At 29.0% G+C, this 18,619-nt stretch overlaps 1 protein-coding gene across 4 annotated transcripts in view; it reads left to right on the top strand.

Moving 5' to 3' along the window:
• LOC107450605 (splicing factor 3B subunit 3) overlaps positions 1–17,468 on the top strand; it is a 92,169-nt gene extending 74,701 nt beyond the window's left edge. For all 4 annotated transcript variants that reach the window (XM_087150907.1, XM_087150899.1, XM_087150903.1 and 1 more), the window contains 6 exons: positions 4,301–4,516; positions 7,021–7,071; positions 8,802–8,936; positions 9,441–9,533; positions 14,381–14,476; positions 17,324–17,468. In XM_087150907.1, coding sequence (XP_087007033.1) covers positions 4,301–4,516; positions 7,021–7,071; positions 8,802–8,936; positions 9,441–9,533; positions 14,381–14,476; positions 17,324–17,377 — 645 coding nt within the window. In that variant the 3' untranslated portion in view covers positions 17,378–17,468. The remainder of the gene's footprint in view (positions 1–4,300; positions 4,517–7,020; positions 7,072–8,801; positions 8,937–9,440; positions 9,534–14,380; positions 14,477–17,323) is intronic.
• The last annotated feature ends 1,151 nt before the right edge of the window (positions 17,469–18,619 follow it).

The raw sequence follows: 18,619 nt of genomic DNA, 5'->3' as shown, positions 1-18,619 counted from the left end.
AACACAAAAATATAATAAAAATATTGATTTATCGTTTCTTATGGGATACAAAAAATAAAATTTTAAGAAAAAGTGTTTTGTGAAACTACAGTTTTTCCTAAAGTTGAATTTGTGAAGGTACCGCTAAACAGTAGTAAATTTGGCCTGGACAGACCCCTGGTATTGCTGTTGTTTTAATCCGTGGAGACGGGCTACAAGAATAAGAAGCTCTTCATTAACTGAATTGGTACAGCAGCAAAGCCTGGTAGCGCCCTCGAGAATAACCAAGTCATTTATTGTCTCGATTCCATTATTGGTCACTTGGATGACTCGTCCAAATGCATTTTCGTAGATGGTTCCAGGTTCACCACCTGGACTATTCCTGTCTGGATAGATAGGCATGTGCGCTCAACCAAGCATCTGCTTTCAGCCAAATCGATGAGTTAACAAGGTAGCACAGGGCCCGAATGCAAAATGCTCTTAACTCTAGAAAGTCTGAAAGTCTCGGCATAAATATTTAGAGCCTGTTTCTGCCCGCTTGATAATGTAACAAAAAGCCTTGTTCAGTGGCGTACGCAAGGGAGGGGTTTAGGGGTTTAAACACCCCCCTTGAGCTCAGATAAAATGGCAAAAATAGAAAGTTTAGTAGAAATTATGCGTGCTATTATTTTTTAAGACTATATATTTTTATTTGCCTTATGCTTACTTTTTTTTTCTCACGGTATTTCTCAGAATACTGAAAAAACATTTACTATAATAGGGTTCTACTTTTGAAACCAAATTCACGTGATACTGTTACGGACTTGTTCCTTTCTGTCCTGCCAGTATAGTTTTCGAGACCAGCTGTCATTCGCGAGGTCTTTACGCGATGATTCTGGAATCCTAGACGTTCTGTCGTCTTGAGACAATTCGAGAATTTTGGAGATGCTGTGAAAAATTATATAAAAGAGGAGGGAACGGAGTGCAGTGGAGTTAGTTAGTCAGACTAATAGTTATCTCTGCCGCTTGTCGCTAAATCTGTTTTGTTTTGTCTTAACAAAAAGTTCATTCAATCGCCGAACCTGTCGTCGTCACTATTTCGATCAGTAACAATACCATTGGAGATACTGTGCTCGTTGAAGTTATTCATTCCAGCTCGAAACTTTGAGATCCTAGCTTAGCGGATATTTCTGTGCCAATATATATATATATATATATATATTTACTGTTCTTGGATCTTTAGGATGTCAAAACGCAAGAATTTAACAATTTTTAATTATTTTGAGAAAAAATCACGACCTGAAATTAGTGAGGTGACAGCATCTAGTACCAATGAAAGTTTTTCTGTTGTACAGAAATGTGATACTTCCGTTGAAGAAAACGTTTCTAGCATAACAAAATCTGATGATTGTGAAAGTGACCCTCAAAATGTTACTTCCCACCCATTTGACATTGGACTTTTTTCAAAAGATATTACATTATGTTCCTAAACTTAAAAAATCAAATCAAAATTTAACTAAACAATGTTGTCTAAATAATTATCTAGCTGTCTAAATTAGGGAAATAATAGTGCTTTATTACAGACTCGAGTTTCTTTTAGTAGTTTCAGAAAATTATGAACACCCCCCTTGAAAAAATTCTGCGTACGCCACTGGCCTTGTTTCTATCCCCAGTGAATATCCTACTTAAATTTTGTGGTTATTTCCATTATAAATGCAGCAGAGAACAACTTAACTTACATTTTTAGGTATCTGCACATGGTGCAAATTGAGATGTTTAGGTATGGCTGCCCCAATTTCACACCTTTATAACTCTTAAAAGACATCCATTACTCTAAATAAGCTATAATAAGTAGGATTCTGAGAAATTAAAAAACCAACTTAATACAGATTTAATGTTAATCTCATATATGATAATTCTGTAATTTTCTAAAAAAGAAAGTTTTGTTAAAGCAAATCAAGTAATTATAATGAATAACATTAAATAACTAGCAGTTCTGTAAAATGTTGGCTGGTAAAGGGTCTGTCTTTGTTACAACAAAAAAATTAAAATATTTTTTAAAATACAGTCGAACCTCGATTTCACGAATTTTTCAATATCTTGAAGATGTCTCGAAAAATTCCCTTCAAATTTCCTATACACTCAATGTTAAAAAAAACTTGATTTCACGAAATTTTTTTTCTAATCATTCGATAATTTGAATTTTTTTCCATAAATAGTGTAGATTTTTTTTCTAAAATTAAAAAAATATTCCAAAAAAAAATAAAAAGTTTTAAGAATGGCTGACAAGGCATGGAATGATGAGTCTTCCTCTATGATAATGAATGGCTTCAAAGAGTATGGATTCATTAAAAACCACGAAAGTAGTCAAGCAATCAATATCGTTAATTCTGCTGAAAACTACACCGAAAATGATTGGAACAGATTGACCGGACTCATGAAGCTTGATGACATCGAATTTCATGACTTTGTAAACGTAGATGATGTAGTAACAGTGTGTGGTCAGTGGGATGACAATGATGTCATTGCTCAAACGAAAGCTTCTTGTGAACTATCAGAAGAAGAGAACGAGGAAATCGAAGATTTACCGCCCAATGTTACTATTAAGCACGAATGCACTTTCTGCAGTGGAAACTGTAAGGAGATTTACTGAGAGGCAGCCGAATATGTCAGACATTTAAAGCTATAGTCAGAGGAGACATTTAAAGCTATAGTCCACTTAGAAAGTGTTATAGACAAACTTTCTTTCACATCTCTAAAGCAAACAACAATTTAATCTTTTTTTAAATAAAAGTGTAAAAAGTGTTTTTAGAATGAATATGGAATAGTAAATAAGGTATGTAAAGAGCATTTTTCTTTATTCTACCATCGATAACATACGATTTTCGATAATTCGAATTTTCGATATCTCGAATTTTATCTCCTCTCCCTTCAAGTTTGAGATATCGAGCTTTGACTGTATATGAAAAAATTATTTCAATAATTTAAAAAATAATCGATAACCACCTAACAAAGACAGCATATTTTTCTAACCTCATAAATCTGCTTTTATCTCTATTCATGGAAGAAAATAAATTGGGAACCTTTTATTAATGGAGGAAAAGATACTACAATCGAACCTTGTTTAAACGAAATCGGCGGGACTACCATATTTTTTTCATCTTATCCAATACATCATAAAAAAAAATTTATTACGTGCTATTAATGCATATTATGGACTACATTTATGTATGTAAACGATGCTATTATGTACTAAACAAATAAAAATAAGCTTAAAAACTTTTAACTATTTTATTTAACTAACAAAAGAGAAAAGTAGAAATAATGTTCCTCAAAATGAGTAATTGGCACTTTATTCACATGCTTTTTTATCTGGGCTGTTTTGTTTTTCCTTTCATGTTAACCGATAATCAGCTTGAAAAGTTTATGTTAAGCATGTAAAATACAATAATAATTGATTCTTGACTCTCGTAATCAAACATGCGTTTCGTGTAAAGTGATATTTCACTTTGAGCGATTTCATTTTATTGAGGTTCGACCTTGTATTAAAGTTATTATTTTATTTTATTAATCTATTGAAATAATAATTTTGTTGTGAAAATTTTCTTTTAAAGGAAAATTGTTCTCTTTTGAAATAAAATTTAAGTCTGAAAACAGTTATTCTAGATAATATCGCAAAAAGTATCATCCCCCCTGCCAAAAGAAAAACCCAATTAAGCCAACCTGGATGATTCCAAGGAAAAAGCATTGCTATTTTCCCTTTTAATCTATGCTGCCACTTACACTAAATAAAAATGCTGCGTAAATGCTGCATCTGAATTCCTATTTTAGTTATCAGAAATCAAATAAAACATTTCAAAATTTTCCTAGCTAAAAATTAAAAACCTTAAAAATTTGTGATATTAAATATGATTAAGAAAAACACTCTACTCAATATATCACAAATATTGTGTCTATTCAAAACACAATATGTTATGGGCATAACATAATATGTTACATACCGTAACGGTCTGTTTTTGATTTTCAAAAAAGAATTTCTTAAAATTTTATTAAGCTTAAATAACGCCTGACTTATTTTCACAAACATTATTAGAACTGCTGGAATTTTGTTGACTGTGTTATAGTTTTGAGTCTCCAAATACAACATTCGTAAATGGTGGAATTGCCTATCAGTGATTTTCTTAAAGCACTGCTCGACTGAAAGAAACTTGAGTATTTAGATCTCTTTCTTCTGAATACTTCTGTTGATCATACAGTGTGTGTGTTTATTGTTTTTAATATAAATTAATTCATTCCTTTGATTGTTTTGCTTTTCTTTCAATTTAACTTTTTTTTATTCCAGCTGGTTGATAAAATAACATCAATTAGTACAAGTCTTGAATATAATCTAATTATTGTTGGCCATGTGAAATACAATGTTTCAATTTTTCGTCTCTCTGACTGTGGTGAAGAATTAGATCTAGTTGCTGAAGAGCATTCTGTGATACCAACAACTTCAGTTGCTTGTTTAAATGAAAATACATTTGCTTCCGTTGATAATTTTGGGAATTTTATGATGGTATGATAATCTTTTATAACTAATGTAACTACTATATGATTTAAAATATCTATTACTGGTATATTCATAAAATAATTATACCTAGACGATAGTTTTTGAACAGAAACAAAATTTGCATGGTGTAGTTACAGCTTACAGTTACTAACTTTTTTAAAAAGTGCTTAAAGGTGCTTATTTTCAATTTTTGTTTTTTAAAAAGACCTTAAAGGTACTTTTTTCATGGGGTGTTTTTTAAAGACGCTTAATTTTCCCTTTTTAAGAATTAGAATTTTTCTTTACCATGTCGATTTTTTCTTCGTATTATACAAAAGCGTGGTTTTCACATTGTTCTATTTAACGTTTTCACAATTCATTCAACAACAATCAATTTCAGCGTGCCGTCGGTTCGTAACATATGATTACACCAATCGAGTTACATGTTTGATGAAATACTTGGGAGTGACTACTAAGCTGGGTTTGGTGAGATTCTTGCACTCTCGAGTACAACTCTACTGCATTTTGCAAGATATTCTCATTGTCAGGCTTCATTTTTCACCCTCTGAAATTGAACTGAAAAGTCTCTCGATCATTTTATAGTGGCTAATATGATCAAGAAAAGAGTTCTTTGTCAGAAACTAGTTATTTTATCATGATCATGTAAACTCTTTGAAAATTATTTTGCAATTTGGTAATGTATATAGTGCTTAAAAAGTACTTTAAGGGTGCTTATGTTTTGTTAAAAGATTTGGCTACGCACCCTGTGCTCCCCACAATAACTATTTCATGAAGCATCTCTAAATAAATTTTTTTAAGAACAATCGAAAATCAAAATATTATTGATGTACTCATCAGTTTTCAAGCTATTTTATGCCATAGGTTGTATCTTTTTTTTATTGTGTCACATTATTCAGTTTAGTGAAAACTATTAGCAGAGGAATTAGGATTTTTCTTGCTGATGTATTCTCATTCTACAAATGAGTAAGCCCTCGCTTTAAGTAAATTTAACTAATGAATTATTCTTGGAATAACTACATACAGTTAGACGCCAATTATCAGAGCGGGGATTTACCAGATTTTCCAATTATCCAGATTGTTTGAGGACCATGTGTTTTTTTCCGACCATTTAAAAAAAAAAACTTTTTTAATGTAGAAGAAAACCTAGAATTCTAAACTTTTTTTTATTAGAACAGTATAATATGCAAGTGAATTCAAAATTCAGTAAAATTTTTGTTTTTAAATCATTTTATACGTCTGATTTTTCTGAATGATATGATTTTCTTTATTTCTAGAACATTCCATTTTCCATGAATATAAGAGCTGATTTTAAAATAACCTATTGAACATATTTTTATTTCAATGATTAAAACTAGTAAAATTCTAAAATTGATAGTAGGGAGTGTCCACTAATTATTTACATGGTTCAGGCAAGTAGCCTTAATTGCAGAATTCATTATTTCAAACTCTTTGAGAATTCAGTCAGTTTATGATGTAGAAACTCAATTCAGAATTTACATCTTCAAATTTTTATTCGGATAACCTCAGGGGTCACATGCTTTTTTTATTTTCAGCAAATACAATAACAAATCTTCTTGGGTGGAGTTTAGTTGTTTAGAAATGATAATTTCAATCAACAACACAGTAATCAGATAATGGAATTTAAATGTGTGCAAAAATGTATATCGACATTATTTCCTGTGTTCTTTTTTAATCTGAACTTTTTTAAAAATAGATTTGAGGGAATATTCCTAATTAATTATGGTTTCTTTTTTTTTAATGCAACAGTACTATAAAAATTTTCATTGCATTGATCTCTAACTATTATGAGTTGTACAATGCTCTAATCATAAAATAATCTGGAAACTGTTGAAACTTTCTGTCCTAAATAAAGCAGTTCTGAAATTGGAAATAGTATTTGAGATTAATAGCATTAACTTAAGTAATGCAAATTGTGTGTTCTTTAGTTTCTCATTTACCCTCTTTAAGAGTAGTCTGGGATAAATGTATATACTGTTCCAAAAATTATCCTTAATTTTTGAAAAATGTTTTTTTTTGCCCAAGTCTGTATATGTTTTTATATGCTTCATAATTATAAAGCAATTATATATTTTTATATCCTTTTCTAATAGTCCTTTTTTGATGGTGTATTTTAAATTCAACGTTATAATATTGGTTATCAAATTTATTTCCTTCTGTTTGTTAAATAGTACTGTTTTTCTTATGACTTTTCAAACAATTTCACATGATCCTATAATAATGCATTCTAAAAACATGGTATGGTTTATTTGTTTCGATTACAATTTTCTATATTTAATTATGGTTTAATGGAGATTCATGTATAAGTTTTTGTGTTCTTTAAGTAAGTAAAATTTGGATTTGACTGTTTGAATCAAATAAAGTACATTTTTTTTCCAAAAGTGAAGATAGATATAAAATTTTTGACAGAGTGTATTTTACATTAATTTATTTTGGCATGATTTTTATCCAGAAAGAGTTTGATCAACGCAATACATTTTTTCTTTCTTTAGATGACTCTGGAATCCCAACAGTCAAAGGATTTATCTGAACAATTAGAACTTGTAAGTTTCTTGAATTTTAAACATGTTGCATTTATTTATACAATAGAAAACCAATTTTCTGGAAGCTGTGGAATTCATATAATTCTGTGTTTTTCTGTACTTGGCAAAATTAGAAAAATTATGGTAATGAAACAAATTTCATGTGGTTAATTTTATCGACAGTAATTATTGAAAAACCTAAAGTGATTCGTCCAATTTCTGATGAATAAAGAAAACAGTCAATACAAACATGCTTAAGTTATTTTTGTCATTTAAAAAAAATGTAGAATATTTTTGTTAAAATTTATCAAATGTATAAAAATAGTACTTAAATAGTAATTTAAACTAAACTCAGTGGCACAACAGCTCATAAAGGGCCAAGGCCTACTGTGCCCATCTCAGTTTTCTTGACCTTGGGCTCTGGGATGCAGGAGCAGATGTTCCAGTCAGGTGGTCAGCCGAACGCGGAACCCCCAGTGTTTAGTTCCCAAGCATGCTTGTTACTCATTTATCGACCCACTGAAGGGATGAAAGGTTAAGTCAACCTTACACGGCCCGAGGATCGAACCAGGGACCTGTGGCAAGACAGTGCGAAGCACTACCGCTCAGACACTGGGCGTCTAAAATAGTAATTTAGTATTTAAAAAAAAAGTTTAGCAAACTTATTCAAAATATGAAGAAAAAAATTTTTATAGTATTCAGTTAAATGAAAAATTAAGAAATCTAATTCTTTTTTGTTACAGCCATATCTATTTAATGTAAAATAATCAAAGGAATTAAATTGCTTTTTATATTCAAAATTATGTGTCGAAAAAAAGTGGATTAAAACAAAAAACTACATTTTTTTTAAGTATTCCCAGCTCTTTTTTATTTACATATGGAATCATAATTTAAAAGGTAGTAAAATTCGGTTTGCAGGAAGATAATTTTACTAAATTTTGAACTTGTTGAATTGTAAAGTATAAAAAACATTTGTATCTTGTAATTATTGAAAATTAAAACATTTAAATATTTTTATCTAATTTGAATTCCTTCATAGATTTATTTTTGTGTTGGTGAGTTTTATTGTAACATGTGATATATATATATATATATTGTGTACCTGGCAACTTCGATGCATAATTGGTTTGTGTTCTACATGGCTTTGTGTTAAGTAAGAAATATATGGTGAAAGAATTAAAATTACTGTGCAATTAAGAGAATTGATACTTGACGGGGTGAGTTAGCTCTAAATAGAATGAAAAGAACAGTTGCTGACGTAAGCAATGCCATGTTTTGACAACCACTCAGGCTCAAGGTACCTACACTTTGTCTCTTGCAGGCATCCCATTAAAGTTTAAAAATAAAATTTGAAATGTGATCTGTACCATGTTTCTGAACTGCTTGGTTAATGTAATACCGTGTGACAGATAGGTAAAGGTAAGTGTGACAAGGGGGAGAATTGAAATCAGAAACATTGAAAAAAAAGTGTGACATTTATGAAGGTACCCTAAACTGCAACAAAACAAAAATAGAAAAATTGTTTGAGAGTGTCAATGTAAAAAAAAAATTTTTTTTACATTGTTATAATTGTAAGAGTGAACCTAAAATATGGAATTTGAATTTCAAATTGATTCATTATATATCATAGTTGTTAACTAACTGAGCATCGAGCACAAAATTTTAAAGAAATTGAGAAATTGTTTGGAGAGTGACTGCCCTCCGTGTGTAACTTAAACGCAACAATAAATATATATTGTGTTTCATTTCAGGAAATTCAGACTAAATATAATGTGGGGAAAATAGTGAAAATACATCTGGAACAACTACATGAAATGGCAAGACCTTGTCTATTATATATGACTTATTCTGGCTCTATTGGTGTATTGTTAGAAAACACTAAAAGTGTAAGTAGGGCATGTATTTCATGTAATTAATGCTCATCATGTGTAAACTGTATTTTATTTGAATCAATCTATTTGATGTTATTGTTGTCAGCTATTAAGGCAGCTGGGGTGCAATTGCTCTTGTTTTCAAATGGCGCCATCTATGGCCAAGAATTTGACTTCCGCCACACCCATACATCACACCGGTTTATAGAGTGGACCCATTCGTTCATACACAGATCGTTTGGAGGCGTGGGTTCGAATCCCACCACTGCCATGAATAACATACAATAATACATTTGCTGAAAAAAGAAAAATTCATGTGATAATTCAGCCTTTAAAAAAGAGCATTAAATAATATCTAAATAAGATGTTAAAAGTACATTGAATTTAGTACAAATTGCACTCAAAAAAGTATATCATACAATTTTACTCAACTTATATTTTCTATATTTATTATTTCAATCTTAATTTATTTATTCAAATCTATATTTTTTTAATTAATGCTTTTTTTTTTTATTGTAGAGCGAAGCATTTTTATTAGACCTTCAGAAGCATATGATAGCAAATACTGTTCTTTGTGTTGGTGAACACATATGTGATGATGAGGAAGAACAGGTAAATATAAAATGCAGTATTATAATAACAGTGGACACACAAACGTACTTTTGTTTTGAAGAATTTTTGATTGTCAAAATATGGAGGAGTAGCTAAAAAATATCGTCTCAATTAAGGTAGTCAAAACTTAGGGCCTCTTAGTGTAAATGTACAAAATTGGTTAAATAGTTTTGAGTTGGAAAAGCTATCTTTTTAAATATCTATTTCTCAAGAACTATTGAACAGATTTTGTTTACATTTTGTCATTAAAATAGTTCTTGAAAGCTCAGAGTATAACACAGTTTTTACTTTAAGCTCTGACAACAATTAACATTAAATTTAACTCACACTGAAATTTATATTTCTGCCGAATTAAAGGAAATAACATAAATTATTGCAAAAGATTTCTATAAACACCTTTAAAAAAAATTCCAGCCAATTTTGATTGTTCGTGATGTTAACTGAGCCAATCAAACTTAAAAAAAATATGTAATAGTATTTAGATGTTTATAAATAAAAGTAAAGAGGTTGGTTATATGGTAATATTCTTTACAAATGGTAGCAATACTTATATCGCTATTTTTTTATTGATAATTTATAGCACTGAGGGAAAAAAGTTTACAAAGTTCAATTTAGTGTTTTGATCAGTGCCTAAAAAAAGTAATGAATGAAATCACATGGTTGTTTTAACTAGGAATAGATTGAAAAAAGTACTTTAAAATTAACTATCCATTTTTAAAATAATATTTTTTATAATTATTAATCCCATAAATTTATTGTTTAAAATAATCTGGTGTCCTGAAAGTTGATGAAAAATTTATTATAATGTTAGTATTTAAATAGAAAAGTAGATGACATGAGTAGTGAATATTTTGTGTACATAACATAAACATGTATAGAATTGAGAATTAGCTGTTAACGTTATTGTTCCCACCTTTTGCGAATTGGCGATTTGAATTAGCATTGTTTAAAATAGAGTAAAAATGTGTGCATCATACGCTTCAAAACATTTTTGACCCTTATTAAATTATTTTTTAATATAAAACTATCTTTAGATAAACGGATTTCATAATTGCATTCAAAAGGAAGTTTTTAATTCTCTTAAAGACTTGTTGAGATCCATGCAAATTGAAAAATATTCTACCATTTTGACTCTTTTTCTGACCAAACAATTTCAGCTGTCCATCATATTTTGTAGGTCATGAATAAAATCTATCAAAAAAAAACATTTTTTGTGTTGCTTTGTGTTGTTGATTCCGTAGCTTAGTTAGTAATTATCACTCATAGGATATCTGCGCGCCTGGAAAGTCATGAGAAATCATGGAAAGTCATGAATTTTGGTATTGAACAAAATTTGTCACGGATTCACCTCACCAAAAATCTAATTTTTAAAATGGAATCCCCTCCCCCCCCCCCCCCAGTTTTATGATGTTCCGAGTATCTGAATTTGTAACAAAATCTCCACTTACAGTCATATTTTATTCAAATATAGATTGTTTTTATCATGCTCTAAAAATTATGGTTTTCTTTCAACAACAAAAAAATACATTTCTAGAGTGAATTATCTTTTAAACTTCTGTGATTTCGAAATTTTTGTTATTTGTTTTTTTATTATTTTTATTTTATTAATTTAAAATTCTAACTGAAGCAAGCCGGTCATTGGCAAAAAAAAAAATTTTATTCCGAAATGGGAACAGAAAAATCCGGCGTATTTCTTTCCTTTCTGATAAGCAAGAAAAGTATTTTTAGAATACAATTCCATAGAGAAAAAAAATTCTTATTTGCTTTTGTATTTTTTTCACTTATTTTATCGCTTCAATTCTTACTTTACTCTGTTTTTCAAATTTAATATCTATAAATATGAAGATGCAGACTATAACAGTTTTAGTTATATTTCATTTGCTTTCATTTAATGTTATTATAATGCTTTTTAAATTTATTGTTCTGTTTTTGTCGGGAGAAAATAGTAACTTCGTTAAGTCATGAAAAGTTCTTGGAATTAGTCATGAAAAATCATGAATTTGAAAATCTAAAATGTAGCAGATACCCTGCCTTTATTTTCTTTAGATTATTTTTGAATTGAAAAAAAAGAAGAGGCTCATCAGTATTCTTAGATTTCGACACACACTTAAAACACCTTTCCCACGGTACTTGAAAATCCTTGAATTTTGTTTTAAAAAATCAGAGCCCCAAAAGGTTTTTGAATTTCACGTTTTGGTCCTGTCTTTTCTGACAAGAAAAGACTCATTGCTGATTATGTACTCATCTTATTTCTTTTCAAAACAATGAAAGTATTCAGATTTTAATACTTGATGTACATAGACCACTCCTTCCATTCTTAGAATTGCCTCTCTTAAGAAGTCACAGATGTCCTATCTGATTTCATATTTATCTATAATTACCGCTCAGCAAATTAAATTTTTATATGATATATAAATAGATTTATAGTTAATACATATATAACATTAAAAAATTTTAAAAATCTTATTGTATCCCCGAAGTATGCTTTCGTTCAATATAATGATATATTCTCTACAACAATATATTTATTTGGACCCCTAGATATTGTTGTAGCAATGTTTTAGTGTGTATGCAATTTATAATGCTATCAAAAATGAAATGGTAAAGAAATTTATACTAATACAATTTTCAAAAGGCTACAAAGAGTAAATTCTTGAAGGAGAAATGGGAGTACATAAATTTTCTTTCCTACGTTTTTCTCCCCGGATTATTGTTCACCTTGATGTTTAGGACTTGGAATATCTTGCAAATTATTTTCGTTTTTGTATATAGTTTTAATTTACTGCTCGATATGCAATGTTTCTTTGAATTTTAAATATAACTTCATTTAATTTTTGTATCGTTTATGTTCAGATTCTGTGAATCAAACTATGGGATATTTAAGGATGATATTCCAACTATACTAAACTATTTTATTTACATTAGCATTATTTAGGTATATTCAGCTGTTCCTTTTTAAAAAGTTGTTGTTTTTTAAAATTGCTGAAGGTTTTTTCAGCAATTAAAAAAGTTTATTGCCAATTAAAAAGTTCAGTTTATTATAGTTAGCCCAATATAACTCACACAAGAGCACATTGAAAGTGTGTTTCCTCTTAATATATTGTGTATAATATGTACAGAAAAAAACACAGGGAATTTTTTTAACCCAATTTGAGTGGCAACCCTGTAATGTTGAGCTCATGCCGCCACTTTCTGATTGTTTTGGGGCAATTTTCAAACAAACATGTCTTGATGTCAGTTTGTTCCAAATTGATGTAGCTAAAATTTTATTTTGTGATTATAAGCTTAAATATAATGTCTATTTTATCTTTTCAAACAAAATTATATTTGTTGAAAAACATTTAAAATCCTCCATGTTAAAAAGCATGTGTTACACACAAAAATCATTACATATCTTCCTTTATAAAAAAATTTGGAATCAAATAAATAGAGCCTCAAAACTTTTAATAGTTATTATCTATACTATAAATATAAAGATTGTGCACATTGTCAAAAATGCTCATTTACTCCAGGTCACTTAAATATCACTTCTTCCTCTAAGTGCATCATGTGTTATTAGATTTCTCAACGAAATTTTTTTCTGTTATCTTTAATAAGGAATATGACAACCATTTGAATGATTTTCGAAAATTGTATTGAACTTCTCCTTCAGCATATTGTTATACCTTAGATTCCAGTTATGACTGGAAATTTCGGTATAGTATTAGTAACATTATTAATAAATTAGTAATTTTCATGAATCATTATCCAGGTTAATTTGATTAAAATTCATTCAGGCTAAAAATCATTTGAATTGCGTTGTGTCAAAATTTAGTTTTAATTTTTAGAAAAAAATATTTTTTAGCTAATTAGATTATTATGATATTAACAATCAATCACCACGTGTTTTTCAACATTACGTTTTTATTTGGTAATAGTCAAAGCTAACACAACTTTATACATAAATCGTATACATTGCACTAATATTTTACTTTTGACTAAACAACAAGTAGATAGTAAATTAGTAAGTCAGCACATTAAAACACAAAAAGATCTGTAAAAGCAGAATAGTTAAATAACGCATGGAATGGAGAGAATGGAAAATTTGCACATGGGGGGAACTAATTACTTATCACGTTTTCATTGCTTATCAGATCAATTAAGAAAGTTATTATTAATTTTTTGAATTAACTAAATAATAATAAAAAAATTTAATGCAAACTTATCGTTTTGGCGACATTTGAATTCTCGGGTGGATCCACCGCATCGTACCTTCAGCGTCCTCTCTGTCAGGTCTGGCTTCGGATTGCTGGAGGGGGGATCTTCTCTGTGCTTCTCTCTATAATGAGACTGACTACTAAATTTTGTTGATTGGTCTAACACGTCGCTACGTCACGCTTTAGTTGTCAAACGGGTGTTCAATGCTTGCATACGTCAGAGGGGGAGAAGTTCCTCTAAAATGTAAACGTTAATTATCCACTCCAGCAAAAATATTCTCTCACTCCATTAGTAATAATATGAAAAGTTTGTTCTTGATTATCACATATTATTTTAAGTCTAAAAAAAGCATACAAACTTAACAATATAAAGGAATAGATATTCTGGCCATTGTTGTTGACATGTTCAAATGTTAATTTGTCTGAAAATTGAATTCATACTTTTTGCACTAACATGCTGTACATTTACTTTTCTTTTGTTGTTGTGAATTCTTGTGTAAATAAATTAAAATAAAAAATCATTGAGAAAGCTCCTTAGCAAATTTCCCCTGTACCCATTATAGTCTAATTGTTATACTGGTTAGCTGAAAGTTTAAGATAGCCAAATTTAATAAGAGGATTAAAAATTGATATTTTCATTATGTTTTCTAGAGTCTGATAGATGGAGATTTGTGCCTTGAATATTTAACTGCTCCAAAAGATTTTAGGGACGCTATTACGAGTGAAATGAAAAGACTTCCTACTTTTGTAAGTTTTATTTTCTTACTTGTACCTTTTCAACGTGTCAGTCTTTTTTAAATTTTTCTAAAATACAAATTTATTTTGCAACTTCACAGATGCAGAATCGAGAAAGGATATTTTTATTTCGATTTAAGTAGAAAGATTTAATTCAGTCACGTAGTACTAAAGGTGTTATTTTTCATCAGAAATATTAATTACTAAATTATAATTTAAGAACAGGGAAATTTTCCTACTTCAATACACTACTACACAATATACTATTCCAATGTACTACTACAATAATTATAATATGAAAAGAATCCATAAAAGTTTCCATATACATAAAAAATAGATTTAATTTTATTGTTTGACAGATCAATTCACTTATATTTTTTTTTAAAAAAAACATACTATTTTAAAACTTTTTTGAAAAATAACTCATATTGATTGTTATTGATATGTACGGGTATAATTGATTTGTATAGCACAGGGTCCGTAGTGTTTTTAAAGGTGCTTATTTTTGATTTACGTTTTTTAAAAGCCATTAAAGGTGCTTTTTTTTTTCAAGGTTTGTAAAAAGTGCTTAATTTTCTATCTTTTAAAAGAGATTTTTTCTTTGCTGTATCGATTGTCGTCCTAAATTACAAAAAATGCATGATTTTCCCAATTTTCTCTGCAATATTTAACAGAAACTAGTTATTTTATCATGATTATGCAAAATTTTTGAAATTTATTGATTTTATATTTGTATTTATTTGTTGCTTGTTTTACTTTAAACGATAGGGAAAAATTTTATTACTGCACAGATCCTAATTATGATTTTTTTTTTGGAAAATGATTACAAATATTTTTGAATGCTTAAAAAGTACTTAAAAGGTGCTTATTCTTTGTTGAAAAATCTGGCTACACATCCTGCAGCATTATGGGTTCAGAACAGATGTATAACTGGATTTTAAACATTTATCTTTTTGCAACTATTACAATAAGTGATCTACAAAATTAAAGTAAAAATTACTTTTTTGTTCAGTCTCAAATGTTCCATGAGAAACCTTTTTGTGCAAAATAAACATCTAATTCTATAATGATGTTCATTCCACACAATTTGAAGTTTACCATTCTCAATAATTTCTAACCTTGCACAAATGTGTTTTTGAAGTTCTTGCAGTGTTTTTAGAATTGGTGGTTTGTAAATAGTGTCTTTGAAACTACTCCAATTAAAGAAATGACATGATATCTGGGAATCTTGGCAATTTTATTAAGGGTGAATAAACTGTCACCCACAGGCCAAGACACTGCAAGAACTTGTGTAACAAAAAAGCCATTCATTGAATAGTAACTGAAAAAGCAAGTTTATTGTATTTTTCTTTAATTTGATGTATTCATTATTTGTGTTAACAATTCTGAAAATATAAATGCTTAAAATATTGCTACTGATATGTGTTTATTCTATATTCCGATGTGCTGTGTGAAAATCAACAAAAAATTCGAAAATGAAGTTTCTACATATGTGGAAATTTATATGATAAGCTACATATTGCACAAAATTTATTTTTATCAGTTTTCAGAAATTTTTTTCTTGTCAATAGCAGGTCATAAAATTTCCTCTCACTGTTGTCAGTCAAATCTGACGAGTAAGTTTCGTCTTTTAAAATATTGTTTTTCAAAACAAACATCCATATTTTCCCCAGAGTTTTCATTTACATGACTAAAATCGCTTCGTCAAAGACCGAAATTCACTAGAAAAATTTAATCAGAATTTCTATAAATGAAGCCTCCCCCCCCCCCAGAGTTTGACAATAGGGCTGCATTTAACTAATAACAATTTAGCATGCGAACATTTCTGTTTTTCTTATTTTAATGATATATAGATGATATTGAAACCTCATTGCAACTGCATTTTAAATTAATGATTTTTTTTCTCCAATAAATAAGTTTGAACTTTTCTATATTCGTTTATGATTTTGGTCATGAAAAAGTTCTTTAACTGCTTCCCTGATTATCCTGAGTTTAACTCGGGTATGTATATATTGCAAATATTTATTATCCTGAGTAAACATAGCAGAGTTCGTCAATATGTTTTGTTCTATCACGTTTTTGTTCGGCCGGAAGCAAAACAAAAAATATTAATAATCTGCTGTGATTGGTAGTTTGCCAATATTTGGTTGAGAGTTTTGCTATTTGTGGGACTGCAGACGTGTTTTATACAATTGTATATGTTGATGAATTTAGATAGAAAAAAAGAGTTTAAAAAATGGTGTTCGCGAGCAAAAGTGAAAGTAATGCAGAGGAGTTTTCAGATTACAAAGATAACCTATACAAAGTCTAATATTTAAATTTTTTCATTTACCCAAGATAATTTGGGGTACTAAACTAATGGTAAACTTAATATTTTTTACGCGTTAAGAAAAACATATATTTCAACTTAGAGCATGTGTATTATGTTTTGTTTTAGTTCCTTGTATTTATTAATGAAATAAAAAATATATGTTGATTTGTTGCTTTATTTTTTGTTTTTTTAAATTGGTAAGGGAAGCGGCTCTGATGTATTTTAAAAAAAATATTTTTTTTTGTGAATATATTTGAATAGCAGTGATTAATATATTGAAATGTATATTGATACAGTGAAATAGACGCAAGTAAAAGCCTGGCTAGTACCTTTAGAACTGAAATTTCATGCCTTCGTTTATAATATTCGTGAGCAGCTTGCGAAGAAATTATGTTGTTTTTTCGATTTCATGACTCTATTATCACTTTCCATTTTCTGGAAATAGTAAATTTTTAACAGTTAATTTTATAACAATGAAGAATTTTTATATATATTTTGATTTATCAACTGTGTAGTTGTTTATATTTAACTGATCTTTTATTTTTTAGATCTGTGATTTTCTTCAGCATATGAAAATGATACACTATATATGGATGGATTAATAAATTGTCATAATTAGATTTTAATTGTATATAGTTTTTAAAGAAAATGTATTTTGTATGTTGTAAATAAATTATTTTTTTAATTAAAAAATATTCCTCATTAATGAAATTTTTGAGTATTTCATTAAGATAAGATGATTTACAATGATTTCTATCTTTTATCCATTATTAATATTTTGGTTTTCAAATGTTTTATTTAAGGGAATTATTTTTAGGCGTGTAACGAATAGTGATTTGGTGGAATACAGGCAAGGGTGGCACCAGTAGGTGGTCAGAGGGGCCATTGCCCCCTATCGGGAAGGACTTAAATGCCGTCGGGAAAACGCTACCGTCTTGAAAAGAAATATAATTACTTAAAAAAATCTAGCTTTTTTATTTAATTTTTTTTTAAATGAGAATAAATTAAAAACTTAAAGAAGAAAATGTGTTCTTTTTACTTGCACTTTACCACCAACTTCCCGTTCTCTTTTCCTCAGAAATTCTGAAGGACAATTCTTTTGTTTGTTTCCATATGGAAAGTTATTCAACACAGGGGGAGAGAGGAAGACTGTCCTAGCTCCTACCCCATCGTACTCATGTTACCACACTTTTTGAGACTGACTATAATAATGCATGTACACTTTCTCCGCATTCAATAAAGAAAAGTATTTTGTTAAATGCCACACGGTTTATTGAAAAGAATTTGATTTTTAAATTATTTGGAAGTAGTGAAGAACTAAGTTTGTTCTGACAATCTTTTTTTTTTTAATTTGCTTTTAAATAGTGTATATATTTATATATGCTAATGAATTCAATTATAATTGCTCATATATGAGTTAAAATATTAAAATAGACTTATAATAACTACCAAGTTGTCTTGTGAACTATAATAAAGAGGACCTCAGTCATTCTGTAGTTACAATGCACGTGCTATTCCACCAGAAATAGTTTTTCTAATCATGAAAAGACATAATTTTTTTTTTATATAATACAAAAATTAGGATTAACAAAATGGACATACAAATCAGGATTGTAATCTTCTTGTCAAGAAAATTTTTTAAAAAACCCTGACAAAAATAAGAATGTATTCTCTTACGCAGAATTTTATTTATTTATTTTTTGTATTATTATAGACACCACTTTCTCTAAAATTGTGAGATGGAGGAATGGCAAAATTCCTTGATCGACTTATAGCGCTTTTACATTGTAACGAAATTTATAATACTGCATATTAAATTTTCCATTGTCTTTTACTACTTAAAT

This window comes from Parasteatoda tepidariorum, chromosome 1, assembly GCF_982258835.1.
Source record: "Parasteatoda tepidariorum strain Cologne lab strain chromosome 1, Ptep-v5.0, whole genome shotgun sequence".
NCBI classification, from domain to species: Eukaryota; Metazoa; Arthropoda; class Arachnida; order Araneae; family Theridiidae; genus Parasteatoda; species Parasteatoda tepidariorum.
Note: the sequence above shows the minus strand (reverse complement) of the source record. Positions and strands in the feature narration are given on the sequence as shown.